The sequence below is a fragment of the Pongo pygmaeus genome, chromosome 14 (assembly GCF_028885625.2).
Source record: "Pongo pygmaeus isolate AG05252 chromosome 14, NHGRI_mPonPyg2-v2.0_pri, whole genome shotgun sequence".
Lineage (NCBI taxonomy): Eukaryota > Metazoa > Chordata > Mammalia > Primates > Hominidae > Pongo > Pongo pygmaeus.
In genome coordinates, this window is record NC_072387.2 from 66,537,042 (window position 1) to 66,560,615 (window position 23,574).

At 33.2% G+C, this 23,574-nt stretch overlaps 1 protein-coding gene across 3 annotated transcripts in view; it reads left to right on the top strand.

The window, feature by feature from the left end:
• The window catches only part of PCDH17 (protocadherin 17), a 99,463-nt gene extending 76,279 nt beyond the window's left edge, over positions 1-23,184 (top strand). For all 3 annotated transcript variants that reach the window (XM_063650908.1, XM_054446653.2, XM_063650909.1), the window contains one exon: positions 18,465-23,184. In XM_063650908.1, the coding sequence (XP_063506978.1) occupies positions 18,465-19,147 (683 nt within the window). In that variant the 3' untranslated portion in view covers positions 19,148-23,184. The remainder of the gene's footprint in view (positions 1-18,464) is intronic.
• The last annotated feature ends 390 nt before the right edge of the window (positions 23,185-23,574 follow it).

Sequence of the window (23,574 nt, forward strand, 5' to 3'; positions counted from 1 at the left end):
AAATTTAATTTTGTCATTTCAATCTTGTTTTATCTTTCCACAGTCTACTTTTTAATTTACTCCATTGTCATTATCAGCAGAAGTGTTTTTATTGCTATGTAGGTATTTTATATTTTGAAGTTTCTTTTTCAACAGCCTGGATTAGTTTCCTAGGGCTGCTATAACAAAGTACCACTAACTGGGTGGCTTAAAACAAGAGAAATTTATTTTCTCATGGTTCTGGAGACTAGAAGTACAAAATCAAGATTTAGCAGAGCCATGCTCTCCATGATGGTTTGTTCTTCATTTCATCCCATCTCTGTCCTTTTCAGTCCAAGTTGGCAATGTTTCTGCTAGTATAAAATTCTCAAAAACTTTGTTCATCTTCTGTGTTGACAGGATCAAAAATAGACAAGATAGTTCTCTACAGATCCTTCCTCAGTAACTGCATCTCTAATCCTAACCACTGTTGAAATGGTGGATTGGATCCATAAGTCACTTGCTTAATCTTTTTAGCAAATGATTTTTGAGCCACACCCTTGGCTCTGTTTCCAAAGCATGCTATCTGATTGGCAGTTGAGAATTTTCCAAATCAAGTACTGCTTCCATTTTCCTTAAGAGTTCATTCCTCAATTATTCTCTTTTCCTTTAATTAATTTTCTCAGTTTTCTTTTTCTTAATTATGTAATTTTCTCAATTACAAAAGTAATTGCGGTTTTTGCCATTAAATTGCCAAAAACACAAGTACTTTTGCACCTAGCTAATATAAGCATCAAGAAGTAACCACAACACACACATCACACTTAGCTTGGAGATCTGAGCTAAGAATCCAAGTTTATCACTTATAAATTCTACCTTCTACTTAGTAGTACATCACAATTTGTCAAAGTTTTCTGCCACTTTATAACAAGGATTGTCTTACTTTCAGTGTCCAAAAACACTTCCATTTGAGACCATTTGCATTTATGACTATATATATGTAGGTCATAAAAAAGCTTTCTCTGTAGCTTTGTTTGTGATATATGACCGTGTGTGTGTGTGTGTGTGTGTGTGTGTGTATATATGGTCATAATAAAAACTTTATCTGTAGCTTTTCCTTTGCTTCTTTCTGAGCCCCCAGCAGAATCAACTTTAATGTCATTATTTCCTTCAATAGTATATTCGAAACAATGTAGGCGTTTTCTATCAAGCACCTCAAAGCTCTTTTAGCTTCTACCCATGGCAGAATTCTAAAGCCACTTCTACATTTTTAGATATTTTTTACAGCAGCACCTCACTTCACAGTAGCAAAATTAGTAATGGTTTTCTAGGGCTGCTAAATGAAGTACTGCAAACTGTGTGGCTAAAAATAAGAGAAATTTATTATCTCATACGTCTGGTGGCTAGAAGTCCAACATCAAGGTATAAGGAGGACCATGCTATGTCTTATGGTTCTAGAAGAGGCCCTTCCTTGACTCTGGTAATTGCCAGCAATCTTAGACACACACTTCAATCTCTGTGTCTATGGTCCCAAGATGTTCTCCCTATGTGACTGTCTCTGTGTCTCTGTTTTCTCTTCTTACAAGGACATAAATCTTTGGATTAAGGCCAACTCTAATCCAGTATGACCTCATCTTAAGTAATTACATCTGCAGAGACCCTATTTCCAAATAAGGTCATATTCTGATGTTCTGGGTTGACATATATTTTGGGGTGGGGGGCAGTATCCAATCAAGTACACAGCCTATAGCTGTTTTTTCTTCAACTTGGATGAGATCAATTTTTCTGATTAAAGGAGTTGTGTACTTTCTGTGTCTCTGCTTATATTATTTTAAAAATATATGACATATTTTGAATATATCTAAAATACATTACTTATTGACTATTGAGTTTGGATTATTATCAGGTAAATGTAAAGTGCCTTCTACATAGTAAAATGGTTAATGGATATTAAAAAGTCTTATTGTTGGTACGATTAAAAATCTAAGAAGGTCATGTTACATGACGAAAAGACAGATGAGTTTGGTAACAAAGTAAGAATATATGACGGTCCTAGACTTTGAACTTTTTTAATATGTATTTGGCAAGAACTAGTGCTTTTTCAGAATTTCAAGACGAACATAATAACAAGGTAATTTATAGATTATTCTTTTTCCCTAAACAAACATTCAGTATATTCTGTATTCTCTTTACTCTGTTAAATATTACAATAGTCGTCATTTAAACATGTGCGTGAGGCAGACTTATTTTCAGGTGTTTCCATCTGTTGTGAGGGTATACTTTAAAAATAGGACAGAAACACACACAAATTAAACACAAAGCCAGGGGAAAAAGAAAAGAATGAAAGAAAATCCGCAGGGCAACAGTGAGAAAAAAACCATTTGAGCTGCCTGTTATTAATTGTTCAACCTGTTTTACCTTGGAATCCTACATAATTATTTTCCAGGGGAGGGGCAAACAACAGATGTTGAATAAAGGTTGAATCTCAGAAAATGAGACTATTTTAAGAATAAAGTTACTCTTGCTCACCAACAGGCATTTTTTTTTTTGGCAAGACTTTTAGGCAGCAATTGATTTCTAATATTCACTGTGCATTTCAATAATGCAAAACAAAATATTCTTTTTTTATTTGTTTTAGTCTAAGAAGTAGATCAAATATACATGTACATAATATATCTAAGTTAGAGGCTTATAAAAAGCAAAACAAAAACAAAAGCAAGAATATACCACAGCATTTTCTTAATTTTGTATTACATACAATTTTCATGTTAGGTAAAAAAAAATAGAAGATGTTACAGAAATATATATATATGTATAAGATATATATATATTTCTCATTGCTAAAGTCAGTACATTCTTAAATTAGGTGACTGAGTAAAAGGCTAAATTACAAATAGTGTCTTGTTTCAAGTTCCAGACAGCATATATTGTATAACTAACATTAAGATGCAGTACACATTTTTATTAAAACCTTGGTAACTAGGGATATTATAGAAGAGTTTGTGATTTTGATTTTTGGGGCCTGCTTGTTCACATCTTCTATCCACTATTGCGGAAAATTATTTTATTTAAGATTAATGAATGCATCATCATCATGAGTGTATTTCTTTCATGGACCTAGGAATACATCTGGTTACTTTGCACTGTTTTCATCTCATCTAAACTTAAATACCCCCAGAAAAGTAATTTTCTTCCACTAAGACTAAGTCTTATGTAGCTGGGGAAATACCAATGACCGTATCTTTTAGATATTGATCATTCTAAAGAATTTTAATATAAAAGTTAAAATCAATAGAGAAGGATTCATAATTCAGTTGGCCCTTTTTCCTACTTGTTTTTTTCTATTTGTTAACTAAAAATATTTTATTTTTCAAGCATTCCCGACTTTGCTTTCCTTTGCTATCCTCACCCTACACACCATCACAAGTAGACTTCAGTCTGTTGATCTGCTTCCTCCAGGTGAGCAATTTCTTCATCTGCTAGCTTTCTTCTCTGTGATCCAAATTTTACTTGTTAGATGATAGCACTCATAAAACTATACATTTGCAAGGCAGAACATGTGGACTTTATTTCTTTAAAGGAAAATAGCATAGTAAGTGAGTAATTTTCTTTATTGTTTCTGCATTAATGCTCTTAGTATTTCAGGAAAAGCTGTATAGTGTTAACGGTTGAAACAAGAATCTAGTCTTACACCAGGTTTTTAATATTTGTTATTCTTAAGTGAGTTTAAGTGGGCCAAATCTTAATTATTTCATAATTTGAAAATTCTACCACTTATATTAATTTCGCTTAGGAAATAGTGTAGAATAAACTGATGGAATGGAAAGTGGGCTATACAGGAAAGAAAGACTTGATTATTTTCTTTTGGTGTAAGTTGTTGGTGTAGATGTAATCTGCTTCACTGTTGCCCCCTGAAGAACTGTGTTTCACCCGAGAAACTGACTCCCCAAATTCCTCTTTCCTTTTGGACTCAATTACACATCATATTAGCTAAGTGTTACTTTGTGAAGATACATTAAAGGCTTCTTTACACAATACTTTTAAAAACCTTTACATAGCAGCCCCATATAGTTTCCTAAAGGCAAGGCAGAACCAAAAGTATATAAATTATAATGGCTAATGAAGCTAAATATTTAAATCCCTGGAACTCCATAAATTATGCAATATATTTCAGTCTCTAAGTATGCTCTAGATGTGATTCAGATAATCTTGGAAAACACATTAACATTTGAAACAACTGGAAAAATTAAATAAAAAAAAACAGGAAAAACTATTCCTATCTCAGGTGAAATTTTAGCTCAACATATTATACTATTCTACGTCTGGATATCATCCAAGTCTCTGAATCATTTGAATGCTTTTGAGAGATTTGATTGGTTTCTGCATAGTTTAATCACTACATAAGAAAAACACTTGCTACTGGAAAAAATGATTATATCAGGTTGTTGCTGTGCTTGAAAAACATACATGTATATTATAGTAATCTAAGAATAGCAATTTTTCTTGCTTTATTCATGCCAGAGAAAGAGACAAGGTTGCTTTATTTCTTGTATGGAAATGAATGGAAACTGGAGGAAAAATAGAACAGCTTTAAACAGACAAGGTTATAGTTGGGAAAGTTATACCTGTCCCTCATTTGGGGATAATATGGTGAGAAGTTTGAAACAGAAGCGTGTGCGTGTGCATGTGCGTGCACACACACACACATATAAGGTCTATATAAAGTCTTCCTTGTTACCCTTGAATAGCTGTGATTTCACATTTATTAAATTTTAACTAGTTGGGAAAAGAGTTATATTTTTTTCATTCAGCAAAAATTAAATTCAAGGGTATCATTTACACCAATAAATCATTTTGGATTTTAGAGTGTAAATTTGTATACATTATTTCATGTGTTCCTAAATATATTTCTGTCTTGATCTCACATCCATTTCCTGCTCAAATGTATGTGAATGCTCACTGGTGCATACATGCACCGGCACATGTACACCTGTGCAGAGCCATGGCCATTTACCAACAAGAAACACAGAGCTAGTGTTGTGATTGAGCACCAGGAAAACTGGAAACTGTTGTTAGGTAAATTAAGCCTCATTTTGTGTCCACTAAGTGGTTCTCAGAGATTGTTGTCTTTAGGCAAGGCCCCTTCTATTCATTTCCATCTGGTATATGAATGTAATTTTTTAATCATGTGTATGAAGGATGCATGCATAACTATATGCACATTTGCTTTTTAGCTGTATTCCTTGGGTGATAATTATGTGACAAATTTGAAGTTATCATTTTAAATTTACATTTTCTCAAAGTATCAAGATAATCAAGATAGCAAATCTTGCAAATATTTTCTATTAATATATACTATAAAACTCTTCAATTTAGAATACGATTTTTGAGGCTACTGAATGTAATTTAGCATATATATTTTTGGTTATTATAAAATTACTATAATATAATCATTTTGTCTTTATGTTATAAAATAATCAGAAAAATAATATTTTTATTTTGTTTAAATTATCTCCCAAATAGTTCATATAGATATAATCTTTGTGTTTTATATGTAGTAAATACATCAATGAGTTATGTATCTTAGGATGTGTACTTTTTAATAAATTCTTAATCTAACAATGCATTATTTATACTTGGGATTTTATGCAAAATTATGTGCAGATATATTTACTTTTAGTAATAAAACAACTATACTCGATAAGGAAAAAAGCCAGGATAGAAAGTTTCTTTTTACTAAGTACTGCTAACCTAATGATTTCTCCATTTTGTAATAATAGCAGGTAGGTTTCCTTTGTGACCATAAATACTTTTATCATTTAAAGAATGAGCTTTAACATGAATATATTACTGGAAATTTGTCAAATCAAATAGTTTAATTGTAGTTCACTTATGGGTAGACCTTGGATTTTAATACTGGGTAACTTTAGCTCAAGTCAAAAACTCATCTGGAGCTTAAAAATGTACACATTCACGGTTAGAGTGAAACTTACTTAAATTCAAGCATTTTTCTCCTTTGAACAGAGACTTTGTGATCCCAATTATGTGTCCAATAGAAGTGTCCACATTCTCTGATTGACTTATGAATTATATTTCTAAAGGAATTTTAGGGTCCAGTTAGAAGATTACTGCTTTTTTCCTAGGCATTATAAAGAAATTTGCTGTGAAAGCAAATGTAAAAATCTGACTTGCTAGAATTTAAATTTTTTTTTTTAATAATAGAGTTGCCTAAAAAATTTATTTTGGCCAGATTATGGAGGTCTTAGAACACCAAACTGAATAATTCATCATACATCCATTTTTGATAATGAATATGAAAATTGTTAAATGGCTCCTTGAAAATACCTTTGGTAGCAACAAAAAAAATCACTTATTTCTAAGATTGAATGAAAAGATTATTAATAAGAAAAACTCAAATATAGCATGTTTGAATTAAGAAAGACTGTCTTAATTAGTTCTTCTGTTATATTAATATGAATTCCTTTTTAGATTGGATTCAGATTAAAAGTCTGAAAATAAAATAATTGCTTATATATTTGTATTTATTTTCTTGTTAATATTACCCTTTGGGAATGCACTTCACTCTTACTGTCTGTTCTTTGCTCTGGGTATGGCTGATTATCAATGGAATCGCAGAAAATACTCTCCAAGATAAGAAAGTATTTAAAACATCACTGTTAGACACCTTTTTATCTCCATACTGCATGATGCATGGTAACATTTTCTTTAAAAACACATTTTTATCTTTACGGTGATTTAGAAATAGCCCTCTCCAGTAGCTTTTTTGCCCCTCAGTTTGATTACATAGCAGGATAATCTAAAGAGCCACATCTCCTCTCTGTTAATATGTAAATTTCCTGACCTCTTTTACCAATTTCTCCAATGCTTCAGTGTGTTTTAATGATTACAAAACATTAAAGCTGTTACTAGAAAAATGGCTTGTCATTGCCAGTAAAACCTATTACAAGAAACATTTCTGTATATTTACTTTAGAACATGGATATTGAGTGCATTGATTTTACTTAAAGTTTTATTCTTGGGATGAACCAATTGTAGAGGATAAAACACATCAGCTTCCAATAAATTTATAGCACAGTTACAGGTAATAAGAACAGAATGGCTTTAGAGAGATAATTCCAAGAACAGCCTTTATTTGAAATGGCAGTTATCATTCCTTTCCTACCCTTTATAGGTATTTTTGACTATTTAAAATAATAGTAGCCATAAGATTCATGGTTTCAGCAGCTTAGTGGTAGGGGTATTGCTTGAGTAAGATCAAGGCCAAATTGTTTAGGTCCAAATGCCTGTATTTTATTCTAAAGTTACCTTTGGAAAATATAATTTTAATTGTCCTCTTAGAAAGATTCCACTTCATAGGAGACATTTGTATGTATTTATTAAAGTACATATTTATTATTATTTTTCTGTGTGTGTGCATGCGTGCACATATACGCATATGCATGAACATATTGAAGGCATTTAGCTTTAGTTTTTACATTTTTGTTATATAAGTACTTTTTGCAGAATCATTTATGGAGTAGTATAGTTTCATACATATTTCTCACTCATTTGAATCTTTAAAAAAACCTTTTGTATTACTTCTTTCTTCAAAAATATAGTACTTTTTGAAAATACTTGTCTGAGCAAGACACTGATCTGTTCATCTACACATGCCCATCTAATTTAAGTTAACAAAGGAAACTTTAGACCTATCCCAAGTAGAAATCTGTGAGTTTAATAAATAGCTTCTGGAAAATAGAATGTCATTAAAAATATTAAAATATTAAAAACATTCTTTAAAAATCTATCTTCTGGGACTCCCATATCCTATTGGCGGAGGTTAATTGCTAAATAATAAGCCAGAGAAGATGAACTGCATCTGAATTAACTGTTTTCTGAGAGTGCTAAAACTGACACCTGATTCTGTTTGCTTGTTTCTAGCAATTGAAAACAAGAGCTGCTAGAAACAAGATGAACAACAGGATTTAAACTGGTAAATAGATATACATCCCAATAGCAATCAGATAGCAGGCAGAGAGAAAACACTAATAAGACTCTCTTGCTTGCTTCTTACAACGAGTTTGGCTTAATAGGCATGTTTTCATTGACCTTCCTTACAGGATTACCACTTTGCTAGGAGGATGACTTGAATCTTAGATGTATTCATCCATGTCATCAAAAATGGTGTCATTATCAGAGATGGGGTTAGCTTACAGAGGCAATAAAAGCATAAGGAAAACATCCTCTCTAAAGATGAAGAATAGTAGAATACTTAAACAGTCTTGGGTCTGAAATTCACACTATTATTTAAGTTGCTAAAATTTTACATTTGTCCTTGTAAACCAAACAGCTTCTGCTAACTACTGCATGCCAGAGCATAGGTTTCTCACTGCATATAAATCAGGTTCTTTCGGAAATTGCATTAACTCTTTCAAGACTCTAAAATTACAAAGTCTTATTAATTAATTCACATGTTGATGATAGCTGTTGGCTAAAGTGTAAGATACAGAGACAGCTCACTTAAAAGAGAAAAGTGTCTCATTCGACACAGCAATGCAGTAGAAGAAAAAAACAAAAGAGAAACATAGCAGAGAAGAAAGAAACCTATAGGTGCTGAGGTGTAGTTTTCAGGATACTGTTTTCCATAATTTAAAATTATAAAGAGGTGATTATTTAAATATAGGCTTTGATTTCAATAACAGTGTCACTGGTTTCAAAAATTTCCTAAGGGGAAATTATTCTGACCTCCAAGTTCGAGTAGAATATATGTCAGGCAGGATTTATTTATCTCATAATTTAAAATGGTATTTTCAATAATAAATAGATAACTTTATATTTTCTATATAAACATTGTTTGTAACAGACATCTGATATTACTGTAAACAATGCGTATCTCACAGCAATAGACAGCTATTATGTACAACTTCATTTGGTCCTGGGATCATTCTGAAAACTGACATTATAGTCTCACAAATGAATGGTACTGAAATGAGTAATTCATAAAGTATGTAGTTGTTCCCATTACAGGTTACCCATAGTATTTGATAACTTTAATTTAATGATCCTTTCCATCATTTAAAGCATTCTGTTCAAATTCAGAAGTGTACATTGAGTGTGTCATATATTCAAGGAATGGAATGCTGAAGAATATACTGTAGTATCTTGATTTCAAAGGACTTTAGGGTCTCCAGGTAGACAGATAAAAAATAATAAGGAATGCAGAGTAATGCTGTAATATATAATTCAATGGGAAAATTGTTACATTATCTTCAAACAAAATATAAATGCTTATTTAGGAAAAAATTGGAATTTTTTAAAATTTATTGTTCTTTATATAGTGTATCAAAAACCTTTTCAATGGTGTATCACATATGAAAAGTGTTCTGAGATTCAACATCCATCTTACTCTTTGTTGTTGTCTTTGCTTTGTTGATATATTTTTTACCTCTCTTTTGAATACCTAGCAAATCTCTTTTGTTCCAGACTCTCCATTTTCTGATCTTCTAAAATAATCCTTTAATATTTCGAATATTTTATCATATGAAATGTTATGTTTGGTTAATGATAATAGAAAATTAGAGGAAGAGAGAAGAAAGATAAAGTAGATGTAGGAAAAAGAAATATTTTTCTAATGAAGAATTTAAAAATGCAAGATTTATGCTGGTAACATAAAATACCAGTTTAAATGCACATTAAGACTTTCTTTAGAAGAAGCAGGATGATATGAAAGCTGAAAGCTGAGTCTGGGGGCTGGAATGCCTATTCCAGTGAATCATTCAGGTCTTGTTGTGTCTATTGGAGATACTCTGGCTTGAGCCAAAAACTCTAGATATCCCTTTTTAGAAATAATGCTGATTTGGATTCTATTTACCTTATAGCTCATCCCAATTCTATAGTTTCATAAATGGTGTCTGATGACTTTCCAATCAACCACCGAAATAATTCAAGAATCTTTGAGACATATGATACACTGCTCAAATACTTATACTAGTGCTTCACTGCCTGCTGTATTAAATGTGCTCTTTTACTTAGAACTTTTCCATTCTTTTTTCAGATCCTAGCAAATTTTCTCTACATTGCTATGTCAAGCCTTGCCATTGCAGCTTAAGTCCTTTGACCTATAAAGCTGGTCTCTTACTGCCCTGTGACGTGCACATTCCCATGTGAGGTGTGTTTCTTTTCTTAATCCTTTACCTGGAGCGCCCTCTCTCTGCTCTCCACTCTCTGTTGAAACCCTGATCAGCCTTTGAATCACAGATCATGCACCAACTCTTGCATAAAGCCTTTCACAATATTACAACCTACGCTTTTCTCTGTATTTCTGCTACTTGACGATCATATGACATAGTTCAAAATGTAATTGATCATGAATTATTTCCCATATGCTAGTTTCACTCTACTTTTTAGTTTCCAATCAAAGTTTAAACTCATCAGTAAAGAGATATAGTCTTACAAACTTCAGAACTTTAAAAGTAGATAGACCTAGGTTTATTTACCACAGACCTGTATGCAACAAAACACTTATTCTACAACATTCTATCCAAGATACCCCTCCTTGAAAACTTTCAATTCCTAGGCAAGGTGTGGGGAGGTGTGTAATGCATTTTTACCTTATAAATTATTGTGTGTAACTTCTTTAAAGTAATTGCTGAACTACACTCATCTAATGTGCCCACAAAATGTGAGCTGTCTTTATGCTGCTGGGACGTTTGAATTGTATTGTTTTCCCTTGAAAGTCTCCGTAAGCATACTTTTCTCAAAGTGAATATAAATCTTGTTCTAGTGGTATAGTATTGAGCTTCAGCCAGTTCTCTTCAGGGTACCTGTTAGGAAAAAGATGGTTCCATTTAGCTGTGCCTTTACTTCCAAGCATCTGCTGCTGCCCCAGGTGATGGCTGTACCTACAGAAGGGAATTCAGGGAAGGGGCAGATTAAATTTTCGATGTTAATCTCAGTGGCATGCCATGGGACACAAGTGATATTTGTGCCTTAAATTCCCAATGCATGGTTTAGATTCTCGTTGTTTTGTAGTCCTAGCACTTCCGTATCAAATACTGTTTTGCATTTATTCCTTATCATAAATTTCATTTCAATTTGTCTTAAGTTCTGTTCACCTTAGAGCACTATCTATGTGTGGTCAATATATACGCCAGAAAATTCCACTCCGGTAAACATTTTACTATGTCCAAAGGGTCACAAACACTTAAAACATTTCCTGAAGGTGTGCAGATGCATTGAACAGTAAGTGCAAATGCTCCAAACAGCTCCAAATACCCAGCTGTGATTGGATTCACTTGCTTATGATATAGGACAGTGATTTCTGGTGTCTGAATGCAGCCGTGGCAATACATTCAAAAGCATTGTGCGATGCAGGTGCACGCTAGAGGATTGGTACTTCAAACCTGCCGTGGTTTGACTATTTGATAGTATTATAACAACTTCCTCTTCAAAATGTGCTCTCTGCTATCAAAAGCAGATAGAATGGCACTTCACAAAGTAAAATCTGGAAGCCAGATTAGCAGTATATACTCCTCAAAATGTATACATTTTTTTCTCATAGTATTTTTATTACTTGAGTGTATTTTAAATTTATAATTCTTTATGGGGCTGATTTTTTTAAAAATAATTTTATTTCCTCGGGTCTTATGTCTATTTTTTCCTCATTATATCACTGCCAACATGTTAATAGGCAGCCTCATGAAATAAGCATATTATAACAAGATATATTTTCCTCATTATATTAAAAAATAAAAGCAGCAAAAGACATTCCATATCTGTGTATCTGTATATTAGTTACTTGATTAAGAAACAACATGTATCCCTGTGCACAAGTGAGACACATGGGAAATACAATGCTATAGAAGAAGAATAGCTTAGCTAAGCAAGGGATGGATTCTCCGATTAACATTTTTTCTTACACAACCCTGTTCTTCCCTGCATAAAGGATAAAACAAGCTTATTAAAAATGGTGTTAAAATAAAACTTGGAAGTAGGAAAAAATTCCAGGAAATTTGTAATATTAGAATACCCATTTAAAAATCTGACACAGGAGAAAATAATTTTGAGACAACTTACTTATCCAGAACTGTCTCTAGAAATAATATTGAAAGCAAAATTTTTACTCCTTTTAGTCAGATAGTGAGAACAGAATGTTCATTTGTAACAATACACAAGTAAATGGGACATAGAAGTCATAAGTGGAAATAATAATGTGTATGAATATAGATTGTTAAGGTACCATTTATATGGAATGACTCACTCTATCATTATAACAAGTGTAAAGGTTTTATAGGATCAGAAAAGAAAGTAAGTGAATAATAATCAACATAGCCAAAAAAAGAAAGAACTGTGTATGTTAGAAAAGTGTCAGTTCACAGGATGTTGTAAATTATGTCAACTCACTGAAAGAAAAATCAATTTTATTAGAGGCATGTTGGACCATTTTCTGATGAGATTTCTATTTTAGCATTGATGTTTTTTCTATGTTAGAATATATTGGGATAAATTGCAATTTGTTGTGGTCATAGAAAAATGTGTGCACATGCATGTGTGTGTAATTGTGTGTATGTGCTGAAGAAAAAAAAAGGCCATAAAATCAAGCTGTTGTTATACCATTAAAGCCTCTTAACAGAAAACTATTACTGAGCATGGACTGCCAGCCAAAGGTCTCGGCTTGGCTTGGTTTGCAGACAGATAAAGAATTTGTGATGGGTACTTAGCTTAGATTCTGTAGAATTAATCTACAGAACACTTGTGCAGACCATAAATAGAGACGAGTGCTTGCTGTCTGATTTTGAAGACAGCTAATTAGATACTATGAAAGCTTACATTGGTGAAAGAAGGTAAATTAGAAACAAAAAAAGAATAATGGGAACAAATAAAAACTGGACTTCCATTTATAGAGTTGTCTACTTGGAAACAACTCTAATATTAAGATGTTGTTAGAAATGATACCAACTACCACAGTAATAGAAGAACACGATTTCTATTTACATCTGTTTACAAAACAGAAATAAGACCATTTGGTTGACAATCATAAAGCACAGATAACTTTCTGAAATATCCTTTTCTCCTGGCCACAACAATTTAGACTGTCTTTATTGATGCCATGATTTGTGGATTTTGGTTTTTAAGTGTCTACAACACAGACATTTAACTCATCATTATAGAAAAGAAAATCAGAGGCAAATACTGGATGCACATAGGAAACTCCTGTGCTGCAAACTATATGCACGTTTTCAGGTGTACAAATATGTAAGTTCCCAAAGCACCCAGTACGTCTGAAACTCAGGGGAGGAAATCCTTTTATGCTCTCTAAAATTTCCCTAAGTGGTCACAAATTACTTTTGTAGTGCTTTGAAGACAGAGAAAATAAGTTTAAAATTCTGACTTGTGACAAATTTCTGCCTGAGAGCAAAACAGAATAGAATAAAGAGGTAGATTCTCTCCAAAGTAAGACTTTTTTGGCTGGTTCCTAGGCATATTTCTTGTGCTTGGACAATACAGAATCAGAACCCACAAGTGTTTTTCCCTGAACTTTCCACAATAACTATGTTCAGCTGAGGCACTTAGTCTTTGTTAATCTTTGTTGATTTTAATAACATTTTGGTTTCAACTTTCTATCTTATAAATGATAATTTTGGGCATCATCGAAATGGCTATGCACTCCTGTGATATAGTGACATTATACAATTAAAACACATTGTAAAATTAAATTATGTGACATTTGTGGGAGACTATTAAAACCCAACAATTTAAAAGCAGATAAGTGATGTTTTTATCTAAGTATTTTTTCCTCACATAGATATAATTTAGAATAATTTCACAATGGTTTAATTCCTCTGAAGTTATATTTTGTCACAAAATGATTGCCTGCCTGATATCCTTAAGATTAAGCTATTAAACTGCTTAGTGTAGGTTAAAAAAGAGAAAGAGAGAGAGCTTTCAGATATTATCAGCCAATATGAATATGCAGATTTCCGGTATCTTTATGTCCAAATCCATTTTAATTACATGAAATTCTAAAATCAGAGACAGTTAAAGTGTTGATCTAATCATAGGTTTTACACCCAGGCTTGTGGCAAAGGGGAAGATTAAAATGTTGCTTATTGGTGCTTTTAGTCTGAAAGATTTATATATATGTGTACATTAATTTATATAAGCTTTGTTAATATATAAACAAATACATAAAATATTGTTATTTTATTTACAATAATAAAATATTGTCTTGTTTATGTACCCCTGATATTATGAATATAGAACTTCCTGTGATTCACCTGTATTTCTCTTACGGTAATTGCTAGTAGTTAATGTTCAGAAATGCATAGGTTATGAATTTAAGATTTTCTATTTTATTAATGAATTTTTAGTCTGTGTCTTGGAGAAAGCTAAGTTTTATCACAAACATAAAAATAAAGGTCTGTATACAACATGAATATGTGTGCATGTGTGTGTGTGTGGTTTATGGTGCAGGTAAACTGCAAGTACTACAGTCTTTTGAGTTACTTCATCTGTTTTGCAAAAATGTCATATAAATTAAGAGGCACAATTAAACTAATTAAGGTTACTGCATTTAGATACTTCCCTTTGAGGCTTGCATAACAGTCAGATGCAGCAATAGGAGTATAGAAAGTGATTCTTAATACTAAACAAGTGTTTAAAGTTATTTGATTGTCACATAATATTTCAGGGAATCATGCTTTTAAAAGATTAGACATTATAAACTAATAGTTTATAACTGTAAACACTGTAGTTTACAGTGTCTAATTTAGGCAGAACTGCCCACAGTCCCATCTTGTGTACTTTAGAATTGTTTTCTTTCTGCAATATAAACATGCTTATCTGTGAGTATCTCTCATCTGCATACTATTTAGATTTTGCCATGTTTCTTGGCAAGGGATGCATTCAGTGAAAGGGTGATCATGTTATATTGAGGAAAGTAGGAAAATAAAATAAATAATCTCTTAGTAATCCCAGATTGCACCTGAAGAAAAAAGTGCATATTTGTTCAACTATTTTTGATTTGATTTCTTCTGTTCAGGGTTTCTGGACTTGTTTTCTGGTATATATATGGAATATATGCAAATGGTGGCTATCTAAATAATTTGCGTTTTTTTTCATTTCCATAGCTTATAATTTAACATATCTATTCCAGAATCCATTCCCCTTAAAGTACAGAGAGGAGTTTCATCATCTACCTTAGAACTGTAGGGCTTAAGTAAATACTCCTCAATGTTATTTTTTATTATACACACTTAACTTATTGAGGGCACTTAAAAATGTGCAGTAGAAGGTACACATGTCAGAAATACTATGAATTTTTTGTCTTAAACAAACCCTTTCTTTGTGGCAGCTTTCCCTCCTTCTCCCTCCACACTCCATTCTCCCTTCATCTACCCCCAGCCCTTGCCTCCCTCTCATCCTCGTTTCCCTCCTTCCCTTCACTTTGTTTTGCTTCTTTCCCTTTCTACTTTCTTCCTTTTTTCCATTTGTCTATCTTTTTTCGTCCAACCAGTCATTCATTGTATATTATCTGTGTCTCTTCTTTCTGTATTTACCTATTCATCCATTTATGTTTTTTCTTTTTTTCTTTTATTATTATTATTATTATTATTATTATTATTATTATTATACTTTAGGCTCTATGGTACATGTGCGCAACGTGCAGGTAAGTTACATATGTATACATGTGCCATGCTGGTGCGCTGCACCCACCAACTTGTCATCTAGCATTAGGTATATCTCCCAATGCTATCCCTCCCCACTCCCCCCCGTTCAAAAATGATTTCCCTCTCTCACAAATTCTAACTTGACCCTTGACAGTTAGAGTTCACTTTGTGCTCATGGTTTCTGCTGTTTGTACAAAAGTGTCCATTCAATTTTCTTCACTGCCTGTGAACTGCTGCCATCAAAATTATAGTCTAATCACAAGGTGAACAGCTTGTAATGTATCATAATCAATACTCAAAATTTGCTCCCCACGATGTGACATAAAGGAGTTAAGTAAAATGCTGCAGATTTTCAGTAGTGACAAGCAAACAATCATTTTATGTTGGTGGTTTCAAACTCAAGGTCGATTTACACTTTCATACCTCTGCATTATTCTTTCTTTTTCTGTCTCTTAAATTCATATTGAATTCATTCAGTGTTAGCTATCCAAATAGCTGCAATGAAAGGCCAGTCAATATGAAACATGAAACTACATTAGCATATTTCAAAGACAGTGTATGAGTTATAAACGAATTTTTAAAAAAAATTCATGATGCTAGAAGATACAAAAGTATTACTGAGTGAAATAGATTGTAAAGTCTTCTACTTTTCCTTCTTTCTGAAAGATATAATTTGTTGAAAGTTATCTATTTGTTGAAATGATATTATTTTTCTAACATTTAATGACAGATATAAATAAAGGTAATATTTATGATTCCCATTTAGAGTAGGTAAAGGAAACAAATGACTGATACCTGATATTGAACCTTTCTTTTTGCTTTTCTATATATTTATTTACTTATTTATTTTGAGACAGGGTTTAACTCTGTCCCTCAGGCTGCAGTGAAATGGCATGATTATAGCCTACTGCAGCCTTGACCTCCTGGGCTCAAGCCATCTTCCTGCCTCAGCCTCCGAAGTAGCTGGGACGGGAAGCATGCACTACCTCACCTGGCTAATTTAATTTTTTTATTTTTGTAGAGGGGTGTCTTGCTATGTTGCCCAGGCTAGTCTCAAACTCCTGGGCTCAAGCAATCCTCCTTCCTCAGACTCCCAAAGTGCTGGGATTACAGGCATAAGTCACTATGCCTGGCCAATATTGAACTTCTGATACCCCCTTTTTAAAAATTTCAGTTCTAATTTAAATACATAAATAGAGGCTTCTGAAAAAAAATTAATGCCTAGTTCCTGCTGTTCTTCATGTCTGTCTAAGAGTCTTTCAATTTGTAGATAGTATTTGCATCTGTGGATGCACTGTGAGACTGCTTTTCAGCATTCTTTCCTGCATAATAAATTTAACAGTGAATATTTAATTTACTCATAAGAAAACAGTTCTTTTAAAAAATGACAAAATTAAAATAGAAGAAAGATACCTAATTTTTTTTGATGTTTCACAGGTGTGAATAAATAACCTAGTATCTTTGTTCTGTCAAGACACCATTTTGATTTCTTCCTAAAAAATTTCAATCTCTTAAGAAATTGTTTTATCTTAAAACCTTTTGAGATAAAACAGATTGTGGGCTTTTTAATGTAAATAATATTTACATGCTTTAAGTATAAATTTAGGTTTCATATATAACTTTGAGAAGTGATATACAAATTTATCAATGCTATTACATTTGCTGCTATTTTAAGTATATCTTTCATGTGGACATGCTTTTCTTGCACAGGACACTCTAAATATGTAGGGATCATCTAGCATCAATTAAATGGCAAATCCCAAGGGCACCTAAAAGTGTAGGGACTTCTATTCCCATTACATAAAGGTATATTGTAAATATCCTCTCCTAAAAGTAAAAGTCTCTGATTTAGAAATAGTCATTAACCACAATGGGCACAGTCATTTATAGAAGAAAGAGACAACTGGGAAGATGTAGCTCAAAGTTATGGTTTAAAATATTGGGGTCAATGGAAGTATGCAGCTGTTCTATAATTAAGGATTTTTTTTCATATTCCACGTTCAGCATCTGTGAAATAGAGATCATTAAAAGAATGCTTTATTTAGAGTCTCTATTGGCAAAGGAAAAAAGTAAAAATTCCCACAGAAAGCATTATTATTTAAAATGGGAAATCATGATTTGTCATTCATTCTGAACTGTATCTGTTGAGTAAATGCATTTTCACCTACTTACACCCAAAACAAAAAGCTGAACAGAAAACTGATTACATGATCCATACACCTATCTAATAAAATAGGGATGTGCACTTTTTGACAAGCTTATTCATAATACGTTCTGATAAAAATTCCATTTGCCACTCTCAGTAGGAAAAATAAGCATTTAAAGGGAACCTTTTATTTCATGACTGTCATCCAAATAACAATTACAAGCAAAATAGTGATAAAACATTTTTTAAAGAGCAGCTTAGAACTTGTTATGGAAGTTTGCAATCCAGTTTTTGCCCTGTTATTTGATTTGAAAAAAATAATGCTGATAATCTTTTTTGAAGTTCACTGTTTCTAGGATGAGTTATACAGAACAAAGACTAACTGATATTCCCACGAGTTTAGTTTATGGTGATGCTCTATTCTACTGAGAATGATTCTCCAATGGCCACCTCTTACTTCTTCCCAGGCTATGGGAATTCGTTAATATCTAGAGAATAGACTTAAATTAAACCATTGTCTCAACCAGCAGGTTTATGCAACCATCCTGAAATGTTTTAATTATTGTTTTCTTTTCCTTTTTAATTAAGAGACCAGAGGTCAAGCAAGCCCATTGAGAGTTGATCACAGCCTCTGTAGAAATTTAAAGAAAACTCTAATGATTGGATTTGCTGTTTTCTCTTTTGTTTTGCAGAACCAGAAGAGTGTGTTAATTGCACAGATGAATGCCGAGTGCTTGGTCATTCTGACAGGTGCTGGATGCCACAGTTCCCTGCAGCCAATCAAGCTGAAAATGCAGATTACCGCACAAATCTCTTTGTACCTACAGTTGAAGCTAATGTTGAGACTGAGACTTACGAAACTGTGAATCCCACTGGGAAAAAGACTTTTTGTACATTTGGAAAAGACAAGCGAGAGCACACTATTCTCATTGCCAACGTTAAACCTTATTTAAAAGCCAAACGTGCCCTGAGCCCTCTCCTCCAAGAGGTTCCCTCAGCATCAAGCAGCCCAACCAAGGCATGCATCGAGCCTTGCACCTCAACAAAAGGCTCCCTAGATGGCTGTGAAGCAAAACCAGGAGCCCTGGCTGAAGCAAGCAGTCAGTACTTGCCCACTGACAGTCAATATCTGTCACCTAGTAAGCAACCAAGAGACCCTGCCTTCATGGCTTCCGATCAGATGGCAAGGGTCTTTGCGGATGTGCATTCCAGAGCCAGCCGGGATTCCAGTGAGATGGGTGCTGTTCTTGAGCAGCTTGACCACCCCAACAGGGATCTGGGCAGAGAGTCCGTGGATGCAGAGGAAGTTGTGAGAGAAATTGATAAGCTTTTGCAAGACTGCCGGGGAAACGACCCTGTGGCTGTGAGAAAGTGAAAAAAGAAAAAAAAAAGGCATTGGCATTTTCTTGTCTCTTCTGTTGATTTAAAAATGATCCCTCCTGGTGATAACCCATTTTACAGGGATGAAGAAAGACCAATGCTGCTTTAAGGCTTTTAGTGAACATCTGAAGTGCCCACAAGTATGTTCTTTCCACTGCTGATTTCTTTTTCAGAGATAACAATGGTTTCGTTTTGACCAAACTTGTATTAGGACAGAATTAATGATGCTTAAAGAGAAAAGAAAAAAAAAGAGAGAAGAAAAAGGAGAGACAAAAAAGGAGGATGAGGAGAAGAATTACCTTTTGACAATCTGTTAGGAAGGTATGCAGTGTGAGAATTGAAGTATTTCTGATCACTCTCAGACTGTCCTCCGTGATTTATGCTGACTTAACTGTTTACCTATAAACCCCATACAAAGCAGGGTCATAACTTGTGATCTGTGGTGGATTTCTAGCAGTCATCACAGGCTTCTACTGAAAGTCCTGAAAAGACCTTGCAGTAGTCCGAGCTACACCAAACATTAACACATATTTGTGGTAAACATTTCTGTAAAAAGTTACCTGACACACATATAAACACAAGGAACATTCCATATCATTAGTCAAAAACAAAAACGAAAACAAAAAAAAACCTTTGGTCATTTGTAAGACATCTCATGTCGTATAAAAGTTAAATGTAAAAAGATATAGTCCATTTTGTCCTGCACACACGTAGACTAATTCACGTCATTAAAGAAGAAGAAAATTTAAAGATTTAAAATGCCTATTTAGCATTTTAGTGTCCAACAAAGATTTAAACAATGATGAGTATGGTTTAAATTTGACATAGAAAAGTTCTAAAAAATAGTTACCATTGAGTGGTAAGATTCAGAGAAAATTAACTTGATTAATATGTTTTATTCGTTTGTGGACACTAAAATAGCTCAGGAAAGTGAAAATGTCTTAGACATACACAAGTCACATGACCATTTAAATGTGCAAATGTAAGAAGATTCAATGTGTTTACATCAAATGACATATTTTTATTGATTTATTGCAGATTCAGTGCATATGAGCCAAATTGTTGAGTGTATAAGAGCTATATTGTGTATTTTATTAAATTAATATATAGTTGTGTTGCAAAAATATTTGGGCTTATATTGTAAATGGCAAGTGTTGCCTCGGTAGCTGTCGAACTCTATGAGTTTTGTTTTTTCCTGCTTCCTTTTCCCCATGGAATGTGGGAAGCAGTGCCTCAGAGCAAAGTCTCTTGTTTAATGTATAGTCTACCAAGTACTACAGTACATAATCTGTTCAAAATGTGTTTGAGGGAGCTGATGGAGCTAACTGAAAGGTCAAAAAATACATCCATCAGTCATGGTTATGTGCAAGTCCTTGTAGAAGCTTTTATTAAAGTCATGCTAAATCACAAGAATTAACATTTGTACCAATATCTGAAACTTCTTCATGTTTTTTCAATAACATACAGCTTCTGCCTATGTAGATATTATACCATCAGTTGGTTCTCAAAAGTATTTTAAGTGCTTCAGATGTGTGTTCCCATTATATTTCAAAAACATGAAAAATGCTTTAATGCATGTATGTACCAGCAGTGGTTACTTGCATTGTGTAGTGTTTTTCAAGAGGTCTGGGTCTTAACAAAATGTTTTCCTTTATCTCAGTGCTCTTCTGCCCCTTTTTGTTGGTGTCCTTTGAGAACAATACACCTTCTATTCCTTCATTTGGTTACACCTTTTCTTGTGACATTTAGTGAGTTTCAAACTTACTTCCATATGAGGCTAAGAAACCTCAAATTTCAGGAATTGGGAAAAATAAAATTAGCACTTGCAGAAGTAGCAGCAGATGGGAAAATGCCTTGATTGACATTTTCTTTCAGCATTTAAAATTTTTGGCACTTTACAGCTTCATGACAAACAGTTTTGTGCCCATACCTTAGAAAATGTGGTGCTGAGTTAAATAAAGGCTGTTTGAGCACTGGAGCAGAAAAATGCATTATTTGCAAACTGGTGGAGAATTTTGTGCCTTCTCTTCTGGCGACCAAGCCAGTGTAGAAACAGCAAAAATGTCATAAAAATTCTTATATTTAAAACAAAAACAAAAGCAAAAACAAACATTGAATTAAATTAAGTTTTGTAATTTTAAACTTTAAAAACTTCTACTGAAAATATTTCCGTCAAATGCCATCAATATTTTAGACTGTACCTCGCTTGCAAAACTGCTTTGAGAGAGAAGAGTGGACAACTCCCATCAGCCTTATTCTCTTGAGAACTATATTTTGGTTCCTAGTAACAGCCTTTCCAAAGCTCTACTCTTGGTTTTTATTACTCATAAATGTTTAAATTAGAAAAGAAGGGATCTTGTACATGTGAAACCTAATTGACTCTCTATATTTTGGACAATTTATGTATCTGAAATGTGTTGTCTCTGTTATATGATGTTATTTTTGCCAGGAGACTACAGGTTGATTTAGCTTGATAGCTGAAATTTGATGGAGAACTGATTTCCATTTAGTCTTACCAAGTGTTGCCTCTCTCTTACTAGACAGATAACCACTTAGTAAAATCTAAAGCAGTATGTAAATGAAATCAGAAAAGAGAGTAGGGTTTATTTTATAAACATTCTTAATGCTAAGTAACCAGTTGTTCAATTTATTACATGTGTCTGAGGACATTAAAACACCATAAGATTGTAATAATTGGTTGTGCCAATGTGTGAGGGATTTACCTTTAGGCTCTCTGTCGCCAGTGATTTACTAGTGTTAGCCGTTTAACACATTATCTGTATTTAGTAGTGATTATTTATTTACAAGTTGGTGGTAATTCAGCAGTCAGGACTCTAAGCTTTTATAGTTGAATTGAGAAAATCTCGCTTTTATTCATTTAGCTGGCAACTGCCTTTATTGCAGACCTCTGGTGCTTGGCTTTCAAGGAAGCCTATGAGATGCCAAAATCACACCTTTAGGGAGCAACTTGCTCTAATAGGTGATGCATGAGCAAACAGTGAGATTTGAAGGAGTTTTAGCATAATTTAGAATGTGAAAAAAATATCAATTCACGTCTTTCAAGTACTAACCCCTCAAAAAAAATCCCACACATACAAAATATGTGATGTGATACCACTTTGTCTTTTAGGTCTTTAAGTAACTGAAGTTAAGCACAGAAAAAAAAAATCATTTCAGTAAGAAACCCAAACTTCTAAAAATTGCTTACAGATGAACTAAAAAAAAAAAAAAAAAAAAAAAAAAAAAAAAAAAAAAAAAAAGCAACAAAATAACCTTCTCATCTGAGTTAAAAGTAGTGAGAATCTGTTAGTTATACCTATACCAAAGTAAACATTAAAGAGACATATCATGCAATTTCAAAGAATTCTTTCATGCTATTTCTCAACCTGACATTTCTAACTTTATTGCAGGCAATATACAAAGATTGGCTCACTACTCCATAGGTTAATTGAATTCCTGGTTGAGAAACTAACTTGTTTTGTTTTCCAAAATTAGCTGAAATCTTGTAAAACATGACTTCCCTTTAAAGGATCTAGACATTGCTCAATTTAAAATATGGCACCATAAAAAAAGTCATGTAGTAATAGAGCATATGCTTTTTTAGAACCAGGTTAAAAGCTATTTGTTATCTAATAGAGTAGAAGTTACTGAGGTCAACAGATAGACAGGTCTGGCGTAATATATGCCCAATCATAATAGTCTAATTATATTCTTTTGACAACAGACAGCATTTATCAGAGCATTAATTCAAATGAGAGTTTTGGCTATCAAGATGTGTTGATTCGAAATATGATTGAATGAGACCTGATTAAAGTCTGACTTTCCTGGCCCCAGTGTTTTGCAGGTTGGCTATTTCCATTATCAGCCCATCACTCCATAAGGTTCTTAGCTGCACCAAGTGATTGGTGAACAAGGACAACAACAAAAGCAGCATACGTTGTATGGATTTATCTTAACGCTATTGTTTAATGGCTGTGTTTAATGTGATCTATCTGGAAAATGAGGACTCCGAATAAAAAGCTATTACTAATAGTGGTGTTGCCTTCCCTTGAATTCATTAACACAGAAGGGATGTGTTACACACTGCATATCACAGGGACCCTGATCATAATTATTTTGGAAAAGCAAACTGTGGCATCACAACTCATTTTACTAGTTATCTGCTTGCCATTAAAATAAGACTTTAAAAAAAAAAATACTTGATAGTATCACTAGTTTCTCAATAGAAGTGGATTAACAATCTTTCACATAGCTTAGATAAATTGGCTAGTTAAATAATTACCAAAGGGTCATAGCCTAATAATATTTGTGGTTTTTAATATTTACAATTAGTATAAAGATAATTTGGCATAAGATCTCAGAGGATTTCAGAAATGTACCTTTATAAGCTCTGTCATAATCTTACATGACTAATTAAAGCAA